The 17,054-nt window shown below is 46.5% G+C and overlaps 1 protein-coding gene across 7 annotated transcripts in view; it reads left to right on the plus strand.

Moving 5' to 3' along the window:
* The window catches only part of dlec1 (DLEC1 cilia and flagella associated protein), a 149,781-nt gene extending 133,182 nt beyond the window's left edge, over window positions 1–16,599 (plus strand). For 4 of the 7 annotated variants that reach the window (XM_078429930.1, XM_078429939.1, XM_078429903.1 and 1 more), the window contains 4 exons: window positions 940–1,065; window positions 7,472–7,625; window positions 12,891–13,014; window positions 15,988–16,599. In XM_078429930.1, coding sequence (XP_078286056.1) covers window positions 940–1,065; window positions 7,472–7,625; window positions 12,891–13,014; window positions 15,988–16,111 — 528 coding nt within the window. In that variant the 3' untranslated portion in view covers window positions 16,112–16,599. The remainder of the gene's footprint in view (window positions 1–939; window positions 1,066–7,471; window positions 7,626–12,890; window positions 13,015–15,987) is intronic. The other 3 variants (XM_078429947.1, XM_078429957.1, XM_078429894.1) reach the window with 3 other exon arrangements.
* Window positions 16,600–17,054: the final 455 nt, after the last annotated feature.

A 17,054-nucleotide genomic window follows, 5' to 3' on the forward strand; every position in this document is an offset into this window, starting at 1 on the left:
TGCAGTGAAATGAAAAATTACCCGCAGTTCAACAATAAAACCAATAAAATAAGCAATAAAAATATGCAATAACACATACAATCATAAACCAACATCAAACAAAAGAAACATCCATCACAGTGAGTCACCTCCTCACTGTGATGGAAGGCCAGAATGTCTTTTCTCTTCCCCTGCCGTCTTCTCCCGCGGTCAGGCTGTTGGAGTTGCCACATCGGGGCAGTCGGGGCTCCCGACATTGAAGCGCCGCGCCGGACAGTGAAAGGTCCACGGCGGGCCGACCCAAGCCCTGCGATTCGGGGGGTCCTTCTGCAGTTGTACAGGGCCCTGGTGAGACCACATCTGGAGTATTGTGTGCAGTTTTGATCCCCTAGTTTGAGGAAGGACGTCCTTGCTATTGAGGCAGTGCAGCGTAGGTTCACCAGGTTAATCCCCGGGATGGTGGGACTGTCATATGAGGAAAGATTGGAATGACTGGGCTTGCATTCACTGGAGTTTAGAAGGATGAGAGGGGATCTTATAGAGACGTATAAAATTATAAAAAGGACTGGACAAGCTACTGCAGAAAAAATATTCCCAATGTCGGGAGAGTCCAGAACCGGGGGCTACAGTTTAAGAATAAAGGGGAGGCCATTTAAAACTGAGATGAGAAAAAAAAATTCACCCAGAGAGTTGTGAATTTGTGGAATTCTCTGCCACAGAGGGCAGTGGAGTCAATTCACTGGATGAATTTAAAAGAGAATTAGATAGAGCTCTAGGGGCTAGTGGGATCAAGGGATATGGGGAGAAGGCAGGCACGGGTTACTGATTGTGGATGATCAGCCACGATCACAATGAATGGCGGTGCTGGCTCGAAGGGCCGAATGGCCTCCTCCTGCACCTATTGTCCATAATTCTATAAATTCTATAAAAGTCTCTTGAGGTTTGGCTCCTGGTTTCCAGGTCACTGTGGCATTCTGCGCTTCATGGGAGCTGCTGAGTTTGCAGGGGAATGTGTGCATGAAGGAGGAACATGAACTGGTGCTGAAGCAGGACCTGGTGATTGAGTACAACAACAAGAGTGCACAGGTAAGATTCCTCTCCACATCCAGCATGCTGTTCTAGGTTTAGGTTTATAATTGCCATGTTTTTAGTTTTAGTTTTAGTTTTTAGTTTTAGAGATACAGCGCGGAAACAGGCCCTTCGGCCCACCGGGTCTGCGCCGACCAGCGTTCCCCGCACATTAACACCATCCTACACCCACTAGGGAACATTTTTACATTTACCAAGCCAATCAACCTACAAACCTGCACGTCTTTGGAGTGTGGGAGGAAACCAAAGATCTCGGAGAAAACCCACGCAGGTCACGGGGAGAACGTGCAAATGTAAAAATTGTCCCTTGTGAGTGTAGGATGGTGTTAATGCGTGGGGATCGCTGGTCTGCACGGACCCGGTGGGCTGAAGAGCCTGTTTCTGCACTGTGTATCTAAACTAAACTTATATAGCAATTTTCATGCAATTGAATGCAGCCCAAAGTGCTTTCCACAAAAAGAAACACATGTCTAATCAAAGATACAATTTAAAACAGTAAGGACATGGGCCATACAAAGCACAGATTTATATAAAAACTAGACCAAGTGGACCCGTTGGGCCCAAACCTCTCCTGCATTGGTGCAGCAACCTCTCCTCCCCTTCCCTACTCCCCCTTTCCCTCCCCCCCCACTCCATCCCCCTCTACCCCCTTTATCCTCCCTCCTCCCCTCTCCCTCCCTCCTCCCTCCCTCCTTCCCCCCTCCCTCCATAGGAGATAGATTTAAATTTTCAATGAAACTTCTTCCATTAGCACCAAAGGGACAACGGTGAGTAAGGTGGACCTGAAATTGTCGCACTATCGTGTACCGTTTTGGCTGTAGTTCAGGAACAAACAAACAAACAAACACACGAGAGTTTTAGAAAAAGATATAAAATGTAAAATTGGGAGTGCAAAAGAACAAAGGAAGTAAAATCAGTTAAAAGCTTGAGTAAAAAGATATGTTTTTAACTGCCGTTTAAAAATGTCAACTGAGTGGGCGTGTCTCACTCACTGGGACGGGTGTTCCACAGCTTGGGGGCGTCATTGAAAAAAAGCTGCTTCACCAGTTATCTTACTGCTGTGGCGTTGAGTGGCTAACAGGCCGGCATCAGAAGATCTGTGCGCTCGAGTAGGGGCATAGGGAAGGAGGGACTCTGTAAGATATGTTGAAGTGGTGAAGTGGGTGCTTTGAATGCAGGTCTGAAGTTTAGTTTCGTTTTGTATTGTCACGTCAAGTCAAATCAATTTTATTTGTATAGCACATTTAAAAACAACCCACGTTGACCAAAGTGCTGTACATCTGATTACGTGTACAGGTGCAGTGAAAAGCTTTTTGTTGTGTGCTAATCCGTCAGCAAAAATGACAACGTTTGATTATGATCAAGCTGTCCACTGTACACAGATACAGGGTAAAGGGAATAATGCTTCATGCGAGATAAAGTCCAGTAAAGTGTGACTAAAGATAGTCTGAAGGATAGCGGAGTCAGGGGGTATGGGGAGAAGGCAGGAACGGGGTACTGATTGAGAATGATCAGCCATGATCACATTGAATGGCGGTGCTGGCTCGAAGGGCCAAATGGCCTCCTCCTGCACCTATTGTCTATAGGTCTCAATGAGGTAGATGGGAGGTCAGACCCATTCTCTAGTTGGTTATAGGACAGTTCAGTTGCCTGATAACAGCTGAGTATACAAAGACAAAGACCCATCATTTATTTATTTGCCTCTGTACTCCACAATTTGTGATTTGTAATAGAAAAAAGAAATCACATGTGGTTAAAGTGCACATTGTCAGATTTTAATAAAGGCCATTTTTATACATTTTGGTTTCACCATGTAGAAATTACAGCAGTGTTTATACATAGTCCCCCCATTTCAGGGCACCATAATGTTTGGAACACAGCAATGTCATGTAAATGAAAGTAGTCATGTTTAGTATTTTGTTGTATATCCTTTGCTTGTAATAACTGCTTGATGTCCACGATTCATGGACATCACCAGTTGCTGGGCGTCTTCTGTGGTGATGCTCTGCCAGGACTGTATTGCAGCCATCTTCAGCTTATGCTTGTTTTGGGGGCTAGTCCCCTTCAGTTTTCTCTTCAGCATATAAAAGGCAGGCTCAATTGGGTTCAGATCGGGTGATTGACTTGGCCAAGAATTGACCATTTTTTAGCTTTGAAAAACTCCTTTGTTGCTTTAGCAGTACGTTTGGGATCATTGTTGCTGTAGAATGAACTGCCGGCCAATGAGTTTTGAGGCATTTGTTTGAACTTGAGCAGATAGGATGTGTCTATACACTTCAGAATTCATTATGCTACTACCATCAGCAGTTGCATCATCAATGAAGATAAGTGAGCCAGTACCTTCAGCAGCCATACATGCCCAGGACATAACACCCCCACCATCGTGTTTCACAGATGAGGTGGTATGCTTTGGATCTTGGGCAGTTCCTTCTCTCCTCCATACTTTGCTCTTGCCATCACTCTGATATAAGTTAATCCTCGTCTCATCTGTGCACAAGACCTTTTTCCAGAACTGTGGTTGCTCTTTTAAGTACTTCTTGGCAAACTGTAACCTGGCCATCCTATTTTTGCAGCTAACCAGTGGTTTGCATCTTGCAGTGTAGCCTCTGTATTTCTGTTCATGAAGTCTCCTGCGGACAGTGGTCATTGACAAATCCACACCTGACCCCTGAAGAGTGTTTCTGATCTGTCGGACAGGTGTTTGGAGATTTTTCTTTATTATAGAGAGAATTCTTCTGTCATCAGCTGTGGAGGTCTTCCTTGGCCTGCCAGTCCCTTTGTGATTAGTAAGCTCACCAGTGCTCTCTTTCTTCTTAATGATGTTCCAAACAGTTGATTTTGGTAAGCCTAAGGTTTGGCTGATGTCTCTAACAGTTTTATTCTTGTTTCTCAGTCTCATAATGGCTTCTTTGACTTTCATTGGCACAACCTTGGTCCTCATGTTGATAAACAGCAATAAAAGTTTCCAAAGGTGATGGAAAGACTGAAGGAAAGACTAGGTGCTGAGAGCTCTCTTATACCTGCATTAAGGAGGCACACCTGAGCAATTACAAACACCTGTGAAGCCATGTGTCCCAAACATTATGGTGCCCTGAAATGGGGGGACTATGTCTAAACACAGCTGTAATTTCTACAAGGTGAAACCAAAATGTATAAAAATGGCCTTTAATAAAATCTGACAATGTGCACTTTAACCACATGTGATTTTTTTTCTATTACAAATCTCAAACTGTGGAGGACAGACACAAATAAATAAATGATGGGTCTTTGTCCCAAACATTATGGAGGGCACTGTATGTTTTCAAACTTCTGTACCACTTGCCTGAAGGGAGAGGTGAGAAGAGTGAATGGCCAGATTGAGACTGGTCCTTGATTAGGATTGGACAAGGGGGTAACAAGATCATTACATAGTGAAGGGAGACTATAGTTTTAATCCATTTTACAGCATGTGCTCATGTAAACACAGTCGAATGATTTATCAACTGCATGCATGAGAAGAATAGTTCATTGACTTTGATTCAGTTTATTTGGCCATGATGCTATCAGATGCCCATGGACATTTGTTTTCAAATCTCGAGCTGAAATCTCCTGATTGAGGACAACTGTAACATGGACACCAATGTTTCTACCGAGTTGATGAATCAAGATGGTGTGTGAGGGGTTTGATGGGCCAGGAGCAGGCAGAACCAATGGGCAGTGGATTTGTGTGAGGGGTTTGATGGGCCAGGAGCAGGCAGAACCAATGGGCAGTGGATTTGTGTGAGGGGTTTGATGGGCCAGGAGCAGGCAGAACCAATGGGCAGTGGATTTGTGTGAGGGGTTTGATGGGCCAGGAGCAGGCAGAACCAATGGGCAGTGGATTTGTGTGAGGGGTTTGATGGGCCAGGAGCAGGCAGAACCAATGGGCAGTGGATTTGTGGATTTGGGAAGCAATCCTGCTTGTGAATTTGAAAAGGAGATAGAAATGGGCAGTGCAGGGCCGGGGAACTGTGAGGTTGGGGGACATGGGGGTACTGTATGTCATAAGGAATAGGAGTAGAATGAGGCCATTTGGCCCATCAAGTCTACTACGCCATTCAATCATAGCTGATCTATCTCCCCCTCCTAACCCCATTCTCCTGCCTTCTCCCCACAACCCCTGACCCCTCTACTAATCAAGAATCGATCTATCTCTGCCTTAAAAATATCCACTGACTTGGTCTCCACAGCCTTCTGTGGCAACGGATTCCACAGATTCACCACCCTCTGACTAAATAAATTTCTACTAATCTCCTTCCTAAAAGAACGTCCTTTAATTCTGAGGCTGTGACCTCTAGTCCTAGACTCTCCCTCTAGTGGAAACATCCTCTCCACATCCACTCTATCCAAGCCTTTCACTATTCTGTATGTTTCAATGAGGTCCCCCCCTCATTTTTCTAAACTCCAGCGAGTACAGGCCCAGTGCCGACAAACGCTCATCATAGGTTAACCCACTCATTCCTGGGATCGTTCTTGTAAACCTCCTCTGGACCCTCTCCGGAGCCAGCACATCCTTCCTCAGATATGGGGCCCAACATTGCTCACAATATTCTAAATGCAGCCTTACCAGCGCCTTATAGAGCCGCAGCATTACATCCCTGCTTTTGTACACAAGCCCTCTTGAAATAAATGCTAGCATTGAGTTTCCTTTCTTTACTACTGATTCGACTTGCAGATTAACTTTTTGGGAATCCTTCCAAGTCCCTTTGCACCTCCGATTTCTGGATTCTCTCCCCATTTAAAAAATAGTCTCCGCCTTTATTCCTGCTACCAAAATGTATGACTCCACACTTTGCTCCACTATATTCCATCTGCCACTTCTCTGCCACTCTCCCAACCTGTCCAAGTCTTTCTGCAGAGTCCCTGCTTTCTCTACACTACCTGCCCCTCCACCTATTAGTGTATCACCTGCAAACTTGGCCACAAAGCCTTCAATCCTCTCGTCCAAATCATTAATATACAACGTGAAGAGTAGCAGCCCCAGCACCGAGCCCTGCAGAGCTCCGCCAGTGACTGGCAGCTGTGGGCTCTCATCTACCTTGGCAGCCTCACGTGTGGCACCTTCTCAAAGGCTTTCTGAAAATCTAAGTAAACAACATCTACTGACTTTCCTTTGTCTGCACCGCTATTTACTTCTTCAAAGAATTCTAGCCAATTTGTCAAGCAAGGCCTCTCCTTCACAAGGCCTCTCCTTCACAAGGCCTCTCCTTCACAAGGCCTCTCCTTCACAAGGCCTCTCCTTCACAAGGCCATGCTGACTTTGGCCCATTTTATTGTGAACTTCAAAGTACCCTGATAACAGCTGGGAAGAAACTGTCCCTGAATTTAAATGTAGAAAGCTCTGGAATAACTCAGTGGGTCAGGCTGCATCTCCGAAGAACATGGATAGGTGACGTTTGGGGTAGGGACCCTGCAGGAGGGTCCCAACCTGAAACATCACCTGCCCATGTTCTAGAGAGATGCTGTCTGACCTGCGCTGAGTTACTCCGACACCTTGTGTCCTCTTGGTCAGTCTCACCTGCTGACCTGTTTTCCAACGATGCTGGGGAAGAGACACAAAGTCTATTATGTGGTTGTAATGTAATCATGTTCCACCAGGTGGCACTGTCAGCGATGGCAGCCTCGCCTACAGTCCATCTGTCCTTTTTTTGTTATTTTTAGTGTGTTTTAAAAGCCCGTGTTAATGTTCTCTGGTTTGTTTTATGTGGGGGGGTGGGGGAGGGGGTTGGGTGAAACTTTTTTTTCAATCTCTTACCTTGTGGAGATGCGAAGGATCGTATCTGTGGCCTAACATCATGGAGCTGGCGGTCTTGCCCGGGACTGACTTTGAGCCCCACCGCGGGCCGTGGACTTACCATCGGAGCCTGCGATCCCTTGCCTGGGATCCATGCTCCAACCGCGGCCTGCGGACTTTAACATCAAGGAGCTGGCAGTCTCGGGTAGAGACCGAAGTCGGGAGCTGCAAGCTGCACGAGGTTCGATAGTCCCGACCCGGGTAGATCGCCGGTCGTGGGGAGCTGAGATCCCCCTCCCCCACCGATGCAGGAGCTTGATCGCCCCGACGAGGAAGCCTGCCGCCAGCTACGGGAGTCACGATCGTCCTGTCAACGGAAGGTTCGAGGCGCTGGAGGACAAAGAAGGGAAGAGAGTGAACCTTTTTCACCTTCCATCACAGTGAGGAATGTGGAGGAGTCACTGTGGTGGATGTTCATGTTAAAATGTGTTTGTGTGATCTGTTGCTTTTTATTGTTATGACTGTATGGCAAATGAAGTTCCTCGTATGTTGCAAAACATACTTGGCTAATAAAGTATGATTGTGATTGATTGTGATTGTGAAAAGAACAAGCTATGTGGGTGATTGATGTGACCTGGCTTCCTCTTGCAGCTCATTCCCCTCCATGCCCATTTCTTTCTGCCATGCTTCGAGGTCTCCACTGAAGATGTCGATTTTGGAACCTGTTTGATTGGACAGACCCGGAAGAAGGAAATCTTCCTGCTGAACAGGTCAAAGTCAAAGAGTTATTGGACCGCAACATTGGGTGAGGCAGCAACGTCAGTTGTTCATTTAGTGTAGAGACACAAGGTGGCAAAAGGCCATTCGACCAACCGAGTCCGTGCCGACCAGCGATTACCCTGTACACTAGCATTATCCTACACACTAGGGACAATTTACGGAAGACAATTAATTTATAAACCTGCATAAACTCTCTGGAGTTGGCATATCTTTGGGATGTGGGAGGGAAACCGGAGGAAACCCACGTGGTCACACTCCATACAGATAGCATCCATGGTCAGGATCCAGGGTCTTTGCAACTCTACTGCTGTACCACTGTGCAACCCTAAAGTGCTGAACAAGGTGGCAAAGTTGGCCATTATATACCTTGCACTGCCTCAGATTTTATTTTTGCATTGTGCATACATACAATGAAGCTGCCACTGATATCCCTTAGTCTGATAGCAGATGTAAAATCAGTTTAGTTTATTATCACATGATCCAAGGTACAGTGAGAAGCTTTTGTTAAATCTTAACTTAAATCTTTTGATTCACTACACATGCCAGCTTTGTAGTCATTCAAGTGGATCTGAGAGTCGTAGCCAAATATGTGAGAGGGAAGTCACACTGATCCCCATAGCCCAATATAGACACAAGGAGCTGCAGATCCTGGTTTACAAAAAAAGACACAAAGTGCTGGAGTAACTCTGGGTCAGGCAGTATCTCTGGAGAACATGGAGAGGTGACGTTTCAGGTCGTGACCCTTCTTCAGACGCACGGATAAGCAATGTTTCAAAACGAAGGTAGACACAAAATGCTGGAGTATCTCAGCGGGACAGGCAGCATCTCTGGAGAGAAGGAATGGGTGACGTCTCGGGTCGAGATGCTGCATGACCTACTGAGTTTTTCTAGCACTTGGTGTCATTTTTCCCCTCAGTAGCCCCTACAGAACCCGCCCAGGTTACAACAGGTTCCCTTTTATGAGAACCATTCGTTAAAACACAGTTAAAACACAGTTCGCAAGTTAGAAATGTAATCTCAACCTGAAACGTCTCATATCTCTCTCCTTCAGAGATGCTGCGTGACCTGCTGAGTTACACCATAACTTTGTGTCTTCAAGTGTCTATTAAATGCTGTCATAGTAACTATCTCAACTACCTGGTCTGGAACCTGTCCTTACACCTCACTTGACTCCATCAGGGACCCCAGTATCCTTTCAGGTGAGACCAGGGTTCACAGGAACCTCCTGAACCTTATCTACTCCATCCAGTGCATCGGTGAGACAAAGTGCAGACTCAATGACCATTTTGCTGAAAATGTGGAGATCTGTCTTTTTCCTTTGTTTCAGCCACTATATTCTGCATAAGCTTTGCAGCATTGTGTGCTAGGCACATGCTAGAGGCTCTCTCACTTTCTTTCCCACACCTGCTTGAGGCTACGTAATCACATAAATGCTGAGCTTGCTAAAGCTAGTAGTAATCAGTAGCCCTAGACCGCAGAATGTTCCAGCTCGTCTTCAGGAGACAAAAACACAAATGTATAAAGAACATAAACAATAAACACCACACCAACTAAAAACCTTGAACAATAGCATGTTAGGACCTTATATGGCTGAGAGTTGGAACAAAGTCAGTTTTCCCATATAAGGTCCTAACCTACAAACACGTCTTAAGGACTGTACAGGCTAGATGCAGGAAAAATGTTCCCAATGTTGGGGGAGTCCAGAACCAGGGACCACAGTCTAAGAATAAAGGGGAGGCCATTTAAAACTGAGATGAGAAAAAACATTTTCACCCAGAGAGTTGTGAATTTGTGGAATTCTCTGCCACAGAGGGCAGTGGAGACCAATTCACTGGATGATTTCAAAAGAGAGTTAGATAGAGCTCTAGGGGCTAGTGGAATCAAGGGATATGGGGAGAAGGCAGGCACGGGTTACTGATTGTGGATGATCAGCCATGATCACAATGAATGGCGGTGCTGGCTCGAAGGGCCGAATGGCCTCCTCCTGCACCTATTTTCCATGTTTTCTAAACGCGTCCCTCACCCTCCTCTCACTCTTCCCATCCCCCTCCCCATCCTTCACTAACATTCAGTTCCATAGTTTGCACTGACGTATCCCTCTTGGGCACACACCGTCCCTGGACAACGATCGATCGGCCTCTCAGGGACTAGAGGTAAAAGAGCCATTAGGTGGCAGTGATCACAACATGATAAGTTTTACTCTGCAAATGGAAAGGCAGAAGGGAAAATCGGAAGTGTCGGTATTACAGTATAGCAAAGGGGATTACAGAGGCATGAGGCGGGAGCTGGCCAAAATTGATTGGAAGGAGGCCCTAGCAGGGAAGACGGTAGAACAGCAATGGCAGGTATTCCTGGGAATAATGCAGAGGTTGCAGGATCAATTTATTCCAAAGAGGTGGAAAGACTCTAAGGGGAGTAAGAGACACCTGTGGCTGACGAGGGAAGTCAGGGACAGCATAAAAATTAAGGAGAGGAAGTATAACATAGCAAAGAAGAGTGGGAAGACAGAGGATTGGGACTCTTTTAAAGAGCAACAAAAGTTAACTAAAAAGGCAATACGGGGAGAAAAGATGAGGTACGAGGGTAAACTAGCCAATAATATAAAGGAGGATAGCAAAAGTTTTTTTAGGTACGTGAAGAGGAAAAAAATAGTCAAGGCAAATGTGGGTCCCTTGAAGACAGAAGCAGGGGAATTTATTATGGGGAACAAAGAAATGGCAGACGAGTTAAACCGTTACTTTGGATCTGTCTTCACTGAGGAAGATACACACAATCTCCCAAATGTTCTAGGGGCCGGAGAACCTAGGGTGATGGAGGAACTGAAGGAAATCCACATTAGGCAGGAAATGGTTTTGGGTAGACTGATGGGACTGAAGGCTGATAAATCCCCAGGGCCTGATGGTCTGCATCCCAGAGTACTTAAGGAGGTGGCTCTAGAAATAGTGGAAGCATTGGAGATCATTTTTCAATGTTCTATAGATTCAGGATCAGTTCCTGTGGATTGGAGGATAGCAAATGTTATCCCACTTTTTAAGAAAGGAGGGAGAGAGAAAACGGGTAATTATAGACCAGTTAGTCTGACATCAGTGGTGGGGAAGATGCTGGAGTCAATTATAAAAGACGAAATTGCTGAGCATTTGGATAGCAGTAACGGGATCATTCCGAGTCAGCATGGATTTACGAAGGGGAAATCATGCTTGACAAATCTACTGGAATTTTTTGAGGATGTAACTAGGAAAATTGACAAGGGAGAGTCAGTGGATGTGGTGTACCTCGACTTTCAGAAAGCCTTCGACAAGGTCCCACATAGGAGATTAGTGGGCAAAATTAGGGCACATGGTATTGGGGGTATGGTACTGACATGGATAGAAAATTGGTTGACAGACAGAAAGCAAAGAGTGGGGATAAATGGGTCCCTTTCGGAATGGCAGGCAGTGACCAGTGGGGTACCGCAAGGTTCGGTGCTGGGACCCCAGCTATTTACGATATACATTAATGACTTAGACGAAGGGATTAAAAGTACCATTAGCAAATTTGCAGATGATACTAAGTTGGGGGGTAGTGTGAATTGTGAGGAAGATGCAATAAGGCTGCAGGGTGACTTGGACAGGTTGTGTGAGTGGGCGGATACATGGCAGATGCAGTTTAATGTAGGTAAGTGTGAGGTTATTCACTTTGGAAGTAAGAATAGAAAGGCAGATTATTATCTGAATGGTGTCAAGTTAGGAGGAGGGGGAGTTCAACGAGATCTGGGTGTCCTAGTGCATCAGTCAATGAAAGGAAGCGTGCAGGTTCAGCAGGCAGTGAAGAAAGCCAATGGAATGTTGGCCTTCGTAACAAGAGGAGTTGAGTATAGGAGCAAAGAGGTCCTTCTACAGTTGTACCGGGCCCTGGTGAGACCGCACCTGGAGTACTGTGTGCAGTTTTGGTCTCCAAATTTGAGGAAGGATATTCTTGCTATGGAGGGCGTGCAGCGTAGGTTCACTAGGTTAATTCCCGGAATGGCGGGACTGTCGTATGTTGAAAGGCTAGAGCGATTGGGCTTGTATACACTGGAATTTAGAAGGATGAGGGGGGATCTTATTGAAACATATAAGATAATTAGGGGATTGGACACATTAGAGGCAGATAACATGTTCCCAATGTTGGGGGAGTCCAGAACAAGGGGCCACAGTTTGAGAATAAGGGGTAGGCCATTTAGAACGGAGATGAGGAAGAACTTTTTCAGTCAGAGGGTGGTGAAGGTGTGGAATTCTCTGCCTCAGAAGGCAGTGGAGGCCAGTTCGTTGGATGCTTTCAAGAGAGAGCTGGATAGAGCTCTTAAGGATAGCGGAGTGAGGGGGTATGGGGAGAAGGCAGGAACGGGGTACTGATTGAGAGTGATCAGCCATGATCGCATTGAATGGCGGTGCTGGCTCGAAGGGCTGAATGGCCTACTCCTGCACCTATTGTCTATTGTCTATTGTCTATAACCTCCTTGCCTGAGGTCGTCTGTTGCCCGCCCCGATTTGTCCTGGTTTTATTTCTTGCTTCTAGTTCCCTCCTAACCCCTCCCCACCCCCCACAATCAATCCAAAGGATCCCTATCCATTTTCGTGAGATGCTGCCTGACCCGCTGAGCTACCCGTGCATTTTGTGTCTATCTGGCAGTTTTTTCCATCACCCTCTGAGTGAAAAGGTTGTCCCTCAGGTTCCTATTAAATCTTTCCCTTCTCTCTTTCATCCTATGTCCTCTGGTTCTTGATTCCTCTGCCTCGATTAAAAGACTCTGCGCATTCACCCTATTTATTCCCCTCACGATTTTATACACCTCTCTTATCAGCTCAGTCTCTTGTGGATAGGGTTGGCAACTGTCCCGTATTAGCCGGGACATCCTGTATTTTGGGCTAAATTGGTTTGTGCCATACGGGACCGCCCTTGAACCGTATTAGGCCCGGGGGGCGCTGTAGGCCCGGGTTCCACCTAATGGAGGTTGCATAGCAACCCGTCTCCCAGTCTGGGCGGTCGCCTTTGGTGCAGCGGGAGCACGTGGCCGCCGGCTGGGTGAGGTCACGTGGGGCGCGGGGTGGTGACGTCACCTTGTCCCTTATTTGGGAGTGGGGAAGTTGGCACCCCCAGTTGTGGAAGACAAAGTGCGAGTGTAACTCAGCGGGTCAGGCAGCATCTGTGGAAGACATTGATGGGTGATGTTTCGGGTCGGGATCAATGCTCGGCTCGAGAACCTGCTGAGTGTTTCCAGCATCTGCGCTGGCTTTTTGTTTTTGTTTTAACTCCTGCCCTCTCTCCAAAGTTCCCAGTAAAAGACACGTGGACCAGAGCGTGTTTGCAGTTTGCCCCACGTGTGGTGTGCTGGAGGCACACATCATACAGTTAGCCTCCAGCCGGACTACGTTGCTGATCAGCTTTACTGCCAGGTGACTGGGGTTTGCTGCTGGGTCCCTGTTAATCTGCATTGGAGCTGCATTGCTGCCAGTACCACTTTTGGTCTCAATACAAAACACTTGCAAACAATTTGCGTCCAAAATTCGAGGCTATAGATTTAAGGCGAGTGTGGAAATATTTAGTTTTAGTGCAGAAACAGGAATTAGGAAGAAGAATTAGGCCTTTCGGCCCACCAAATCTACCCTGCCAATCAATCATGGCTTTCCGACACCGATCACCCAAAACATTATGACCCGATGAGCCAAAACATTGTGCCCACCTGCCTAATATGCTGTTGGTCCTCCGTGTGCAGCCCCATACGCAGCAGGGTGCGATGCACTGTGTATTGTGACACATTCCTCCCGTGACAACCATTAACATTTTCTGTGACTTGTGCCACAGTCGACCTTCTGTCGGTTTGGACCAGACGGGATAGCCTTCGTTGCCCTCGTGCATCGATGAGCCTTGGGCGCCCAACACCCTGTCTGTTGCCGGTTTGTGGTTTGTCCCTCCTCGGACCACTGTCGGTAGGTACTCACCACTGCTGACCGGGAGCACCCCACAAGCCTTGCCGTTTCAGAGATGCTCTGACCCAGTCGTCTGGCCATAACAATTTGGCCCTTGTCAAAGTCGCTCAGGTCTTTACTCCTGCCCATTTCTCCTGCATCCAACACATCAACTTCAAGAACTGACTGTTCACTTGCTGCCTAATATATCCCACCCTTTGACAGGTGCCATTGTAACAAGATAATCAATGTTATTCACTTCGTCGGTGGTCATAATGTTATTTCCCTCTCAACCTCATTCTCCTGCCTTCTCCCCATAACCCGATGCACTTTGGCCCGAGTCTGCACAGACCAACGATCACTAGTTCCAAAATACGGACAATTTACAGAAGCCAATTAACACACAAACTTGTACGTCTTTGGAATGGGAGAGGAAACCAGAGCACCCGGAGGAAACCCAGCAGGTCACGGGGAGAATGTACAAACTCCGTACAGACAGCTCCCGTAGTCGGGATCAAACCCGGGTCTCTGGCATTGTAAGGCAGCAACACTACCTCTGTGCCACCCCATTTAAAAGGAACCCGAGGGACAACTGTATCACACATAGGGTGATGGGTATATGGGACAAGATGCCAGAGGAAACTGTGGCGGGTGGGCATAATTCTCATATTTAAAAGATAGAAATATGGAGGATATAAAAGATTGAGTGGGATACGGACCCCAGGGAAATGGGGCTAGCTTAGATAGATATCTTGAACAATATGGATGAGTTTTGACAAAGGTGTAGCTCTGACCTTTTACACATGTCTCTATGGGGATGGAGGTCCAGTTCCACAACAGATTCATTAAACTGAGTCTCGGCTTAAAGGGTTAAATTATGAGAGATTACCAAAACACCCAGTAAATTTATTTGATGGATTAGGAGTGGTTTAAATGTTTTTAAAAAAGTGCTGGAGTAACTCAGCGGGTCAGACAGCGGCTCTGGAGAGCATGAATAGATGATATTTCGGGTCAGCACTTCTTCCGACTAATGATGGCATAAAATGGACATCTATTATTGTAATTGGAGGGGTTGGTGCACAACAGGCAGGTGAGTTAGGAAAACTGGGAAGGAGAAGGGATTGAAGAATAGGGCGAGGGGAGGTTTAGGTTTATTATTGTCACGTGTACTGATAGTGAAAAGCTTTGCGGTTTGCATGTTTTCCAGACTGATCAGATACCAGATAACAATACAATGAAGTCTAATACAATAGGTAGAGCAAAGGGGAAGATAGAGTGCAGAATATACACCGATGAGCCAAAACATTATGACCTCTGACAGGTGAAGTGAATAACATTGGTTATCTTGTTACAATGGCACCTGTCAAGGGGTGGGATATATCAGGCAGCAAGTGAACAGTCAGTTCTTGAAGTTGATGTGTTGGATGCAGGAGAAATGGGCAGGAGTAAAGACCTGAGCGACTTTGACAAGGGCCAAATTGTTATGGCCAGACGACTGGGTCAGAGCATCTCTGAAACGGCAAGGCTTGTGGGGTGCTCCCGGTCAGCAGTGGTGAGTACCTACCGACAGTGGTCCGAGGAGGGACAAACCACAAACCGGCGACAGACAGGGTGTTGGGCGCCAAGGCTCATCGATGCGCGAGGGCAACGAAGGCTATCCCGTCTGGTCCGAACCGACAGAAGGTCGACTGTGGCACAAGTCACAGAAAATGTTAATGGTGGTCACGGGAGGAATGTGTCACAATACACAGTGCATCGCACCCTGCTGCGTATGGGGCTGCACACGGAGGACCAACAGCATATTAGACAGGTGGTCATAATGTTTTGTCTCATCAGTGTAGTTCTCAGCATTGTCCCGGGAGCTGATGCGCTACAATGCCCAATGGCTACAGAAGTGCAGCACGGTGGCGCAGCGGTAGAGTTGCTGCCTTACAGCGAATGCAGCGCCGGAGACTCAGGTTCGATCCTGACTAAGGGCGCCGTCTGTATGGAGTTTGTACGTTCTCCCCGTGACCTGCATGGGTTTCCTCCGAGATGTTCGGTTTCCTCCCACACTCCAAAGACGTACAGGTATGTAGGTTAATTGACTGGGTAAATGTAAAAATTGTCCCTAGTGTGTGTAGGATAGTGTTAATGTGCGGGGATCGCTGGGCGGCGCGGACTCAGTGGGCTGAAGGGCCTGTTTCCGCACTGTATCTCTAAATCTAAAAGGTGGATGTAAATGTGAACAGCACCAGACTCAGGACAGCATCTTCTGGAAGTACCGCTCAAAAGCCTAAGAGGGGGAAGAAACTGTTCCCCAGTCTGGTGGTGCATTCATTCACGCTACTGAGCAGAACAGGGTGTGGGGCTCACGGTTTATAAACCAGTAGATTTTGCTGCTTCTAACTGCTGCTTCCCCAAGGGCAGCCACTCCTCACGAAGCGGAAATAACTTAATTTCTCCCCCTCTCTGTGGCAGAGACAGTAACGCGTACAACGCCAGCATCATCATCCAAGGAATGCTGGGAGAGAGACCCATAACGCTGTCGGTGCAGGGAAGGGGATCGGTGGATGAACGGTTCGAAGCCACGTGCACTCCCTGAGGTCAGCATGCACCACGATGCTCAGTGAATGGCCCCTCACCAACCACAACACTGCTTCAAACCATTTGTAAATGTATTATTCACCAACATTTCATTTGTTCACATTAACAGCACCTTAATTTATATCATAGGAGGCACAAAAGACTGAAGGTCCAACAAAAAAACAAACTGCTGGGAGTTCCCACAGCATGTGTGGGAAATGGAGAACCTACTCAAAACATTTCCCTCCAGACAGATGCTGCCTGACTTGCTCAGCTCTTCTGGCAGTTTGTTGTTTTGCTTCATATTGCGGGACATGTTTTAATTTGCCTTACCTGCAAGACACCTTCATCAGGAAACTCTGAGGCCGTTTATATAAGAGCTTTCAAGATCGTCAAGTTTGACTCGAGAAGCAAGTTTTTAAATATAATGCAAAAACGTGCAGAAAAATGCATAGCCATTATTTCAACTGAAATCTATATTTGAAATGTTTTTTGCTGTGCTTATATATTACATCATAATGTAAAATAAGAACTTTAACATTTAACAAGTGTTCTTGTCTTGTCGTTGACTTAAATATCACTTTGAACTCTTCGAGTTTTACAGGCAGAGTTTATCAAGTCTTTTGAAGTTGACAAATATCAAGTGAAGTTGAAGGTAGACACAAAATGCTGGAGTAACTCAGCAGGTCAGGCAGCATCTCTGGAAAGAAGGAATGGGTAATGTTTCGGGTCGGGACCCTTCTTGAGTCTATTCTCATATGGACAAGCACAGTGAGATACAGGTGCAATGGAATTCTTGCAGCATCACATGGACTAGACAGTCACAAATAATTACACATAAAGCACACACAATTTTGAAGACGACAAGACATAAATGGAAAAAACAAGCCCATGCAGGCACGTAGTCAATTGGTTTCTATAAATTGCTCCTCGAGTGTAGGATGTCAGACTGCATTTGTGGG

The sequence above is a fragment of the Rhinoraja longicauda genome, chromosome 2 (genome assembly GCF_053455715.1).
Source record: "Rhinoraja longicauda isolate Sanriku21f chromosome 2, sRhiLon1.1, whole genome shotgun sequence".
Taxonomy (NCBI): domain Eukaryota; kingdom Metazoa; phylum Chordata; class Chondrichthyes; order Rajiformes; family Arhynchobatidae; genus Rhinoraja; species Rhinoraja longicauda.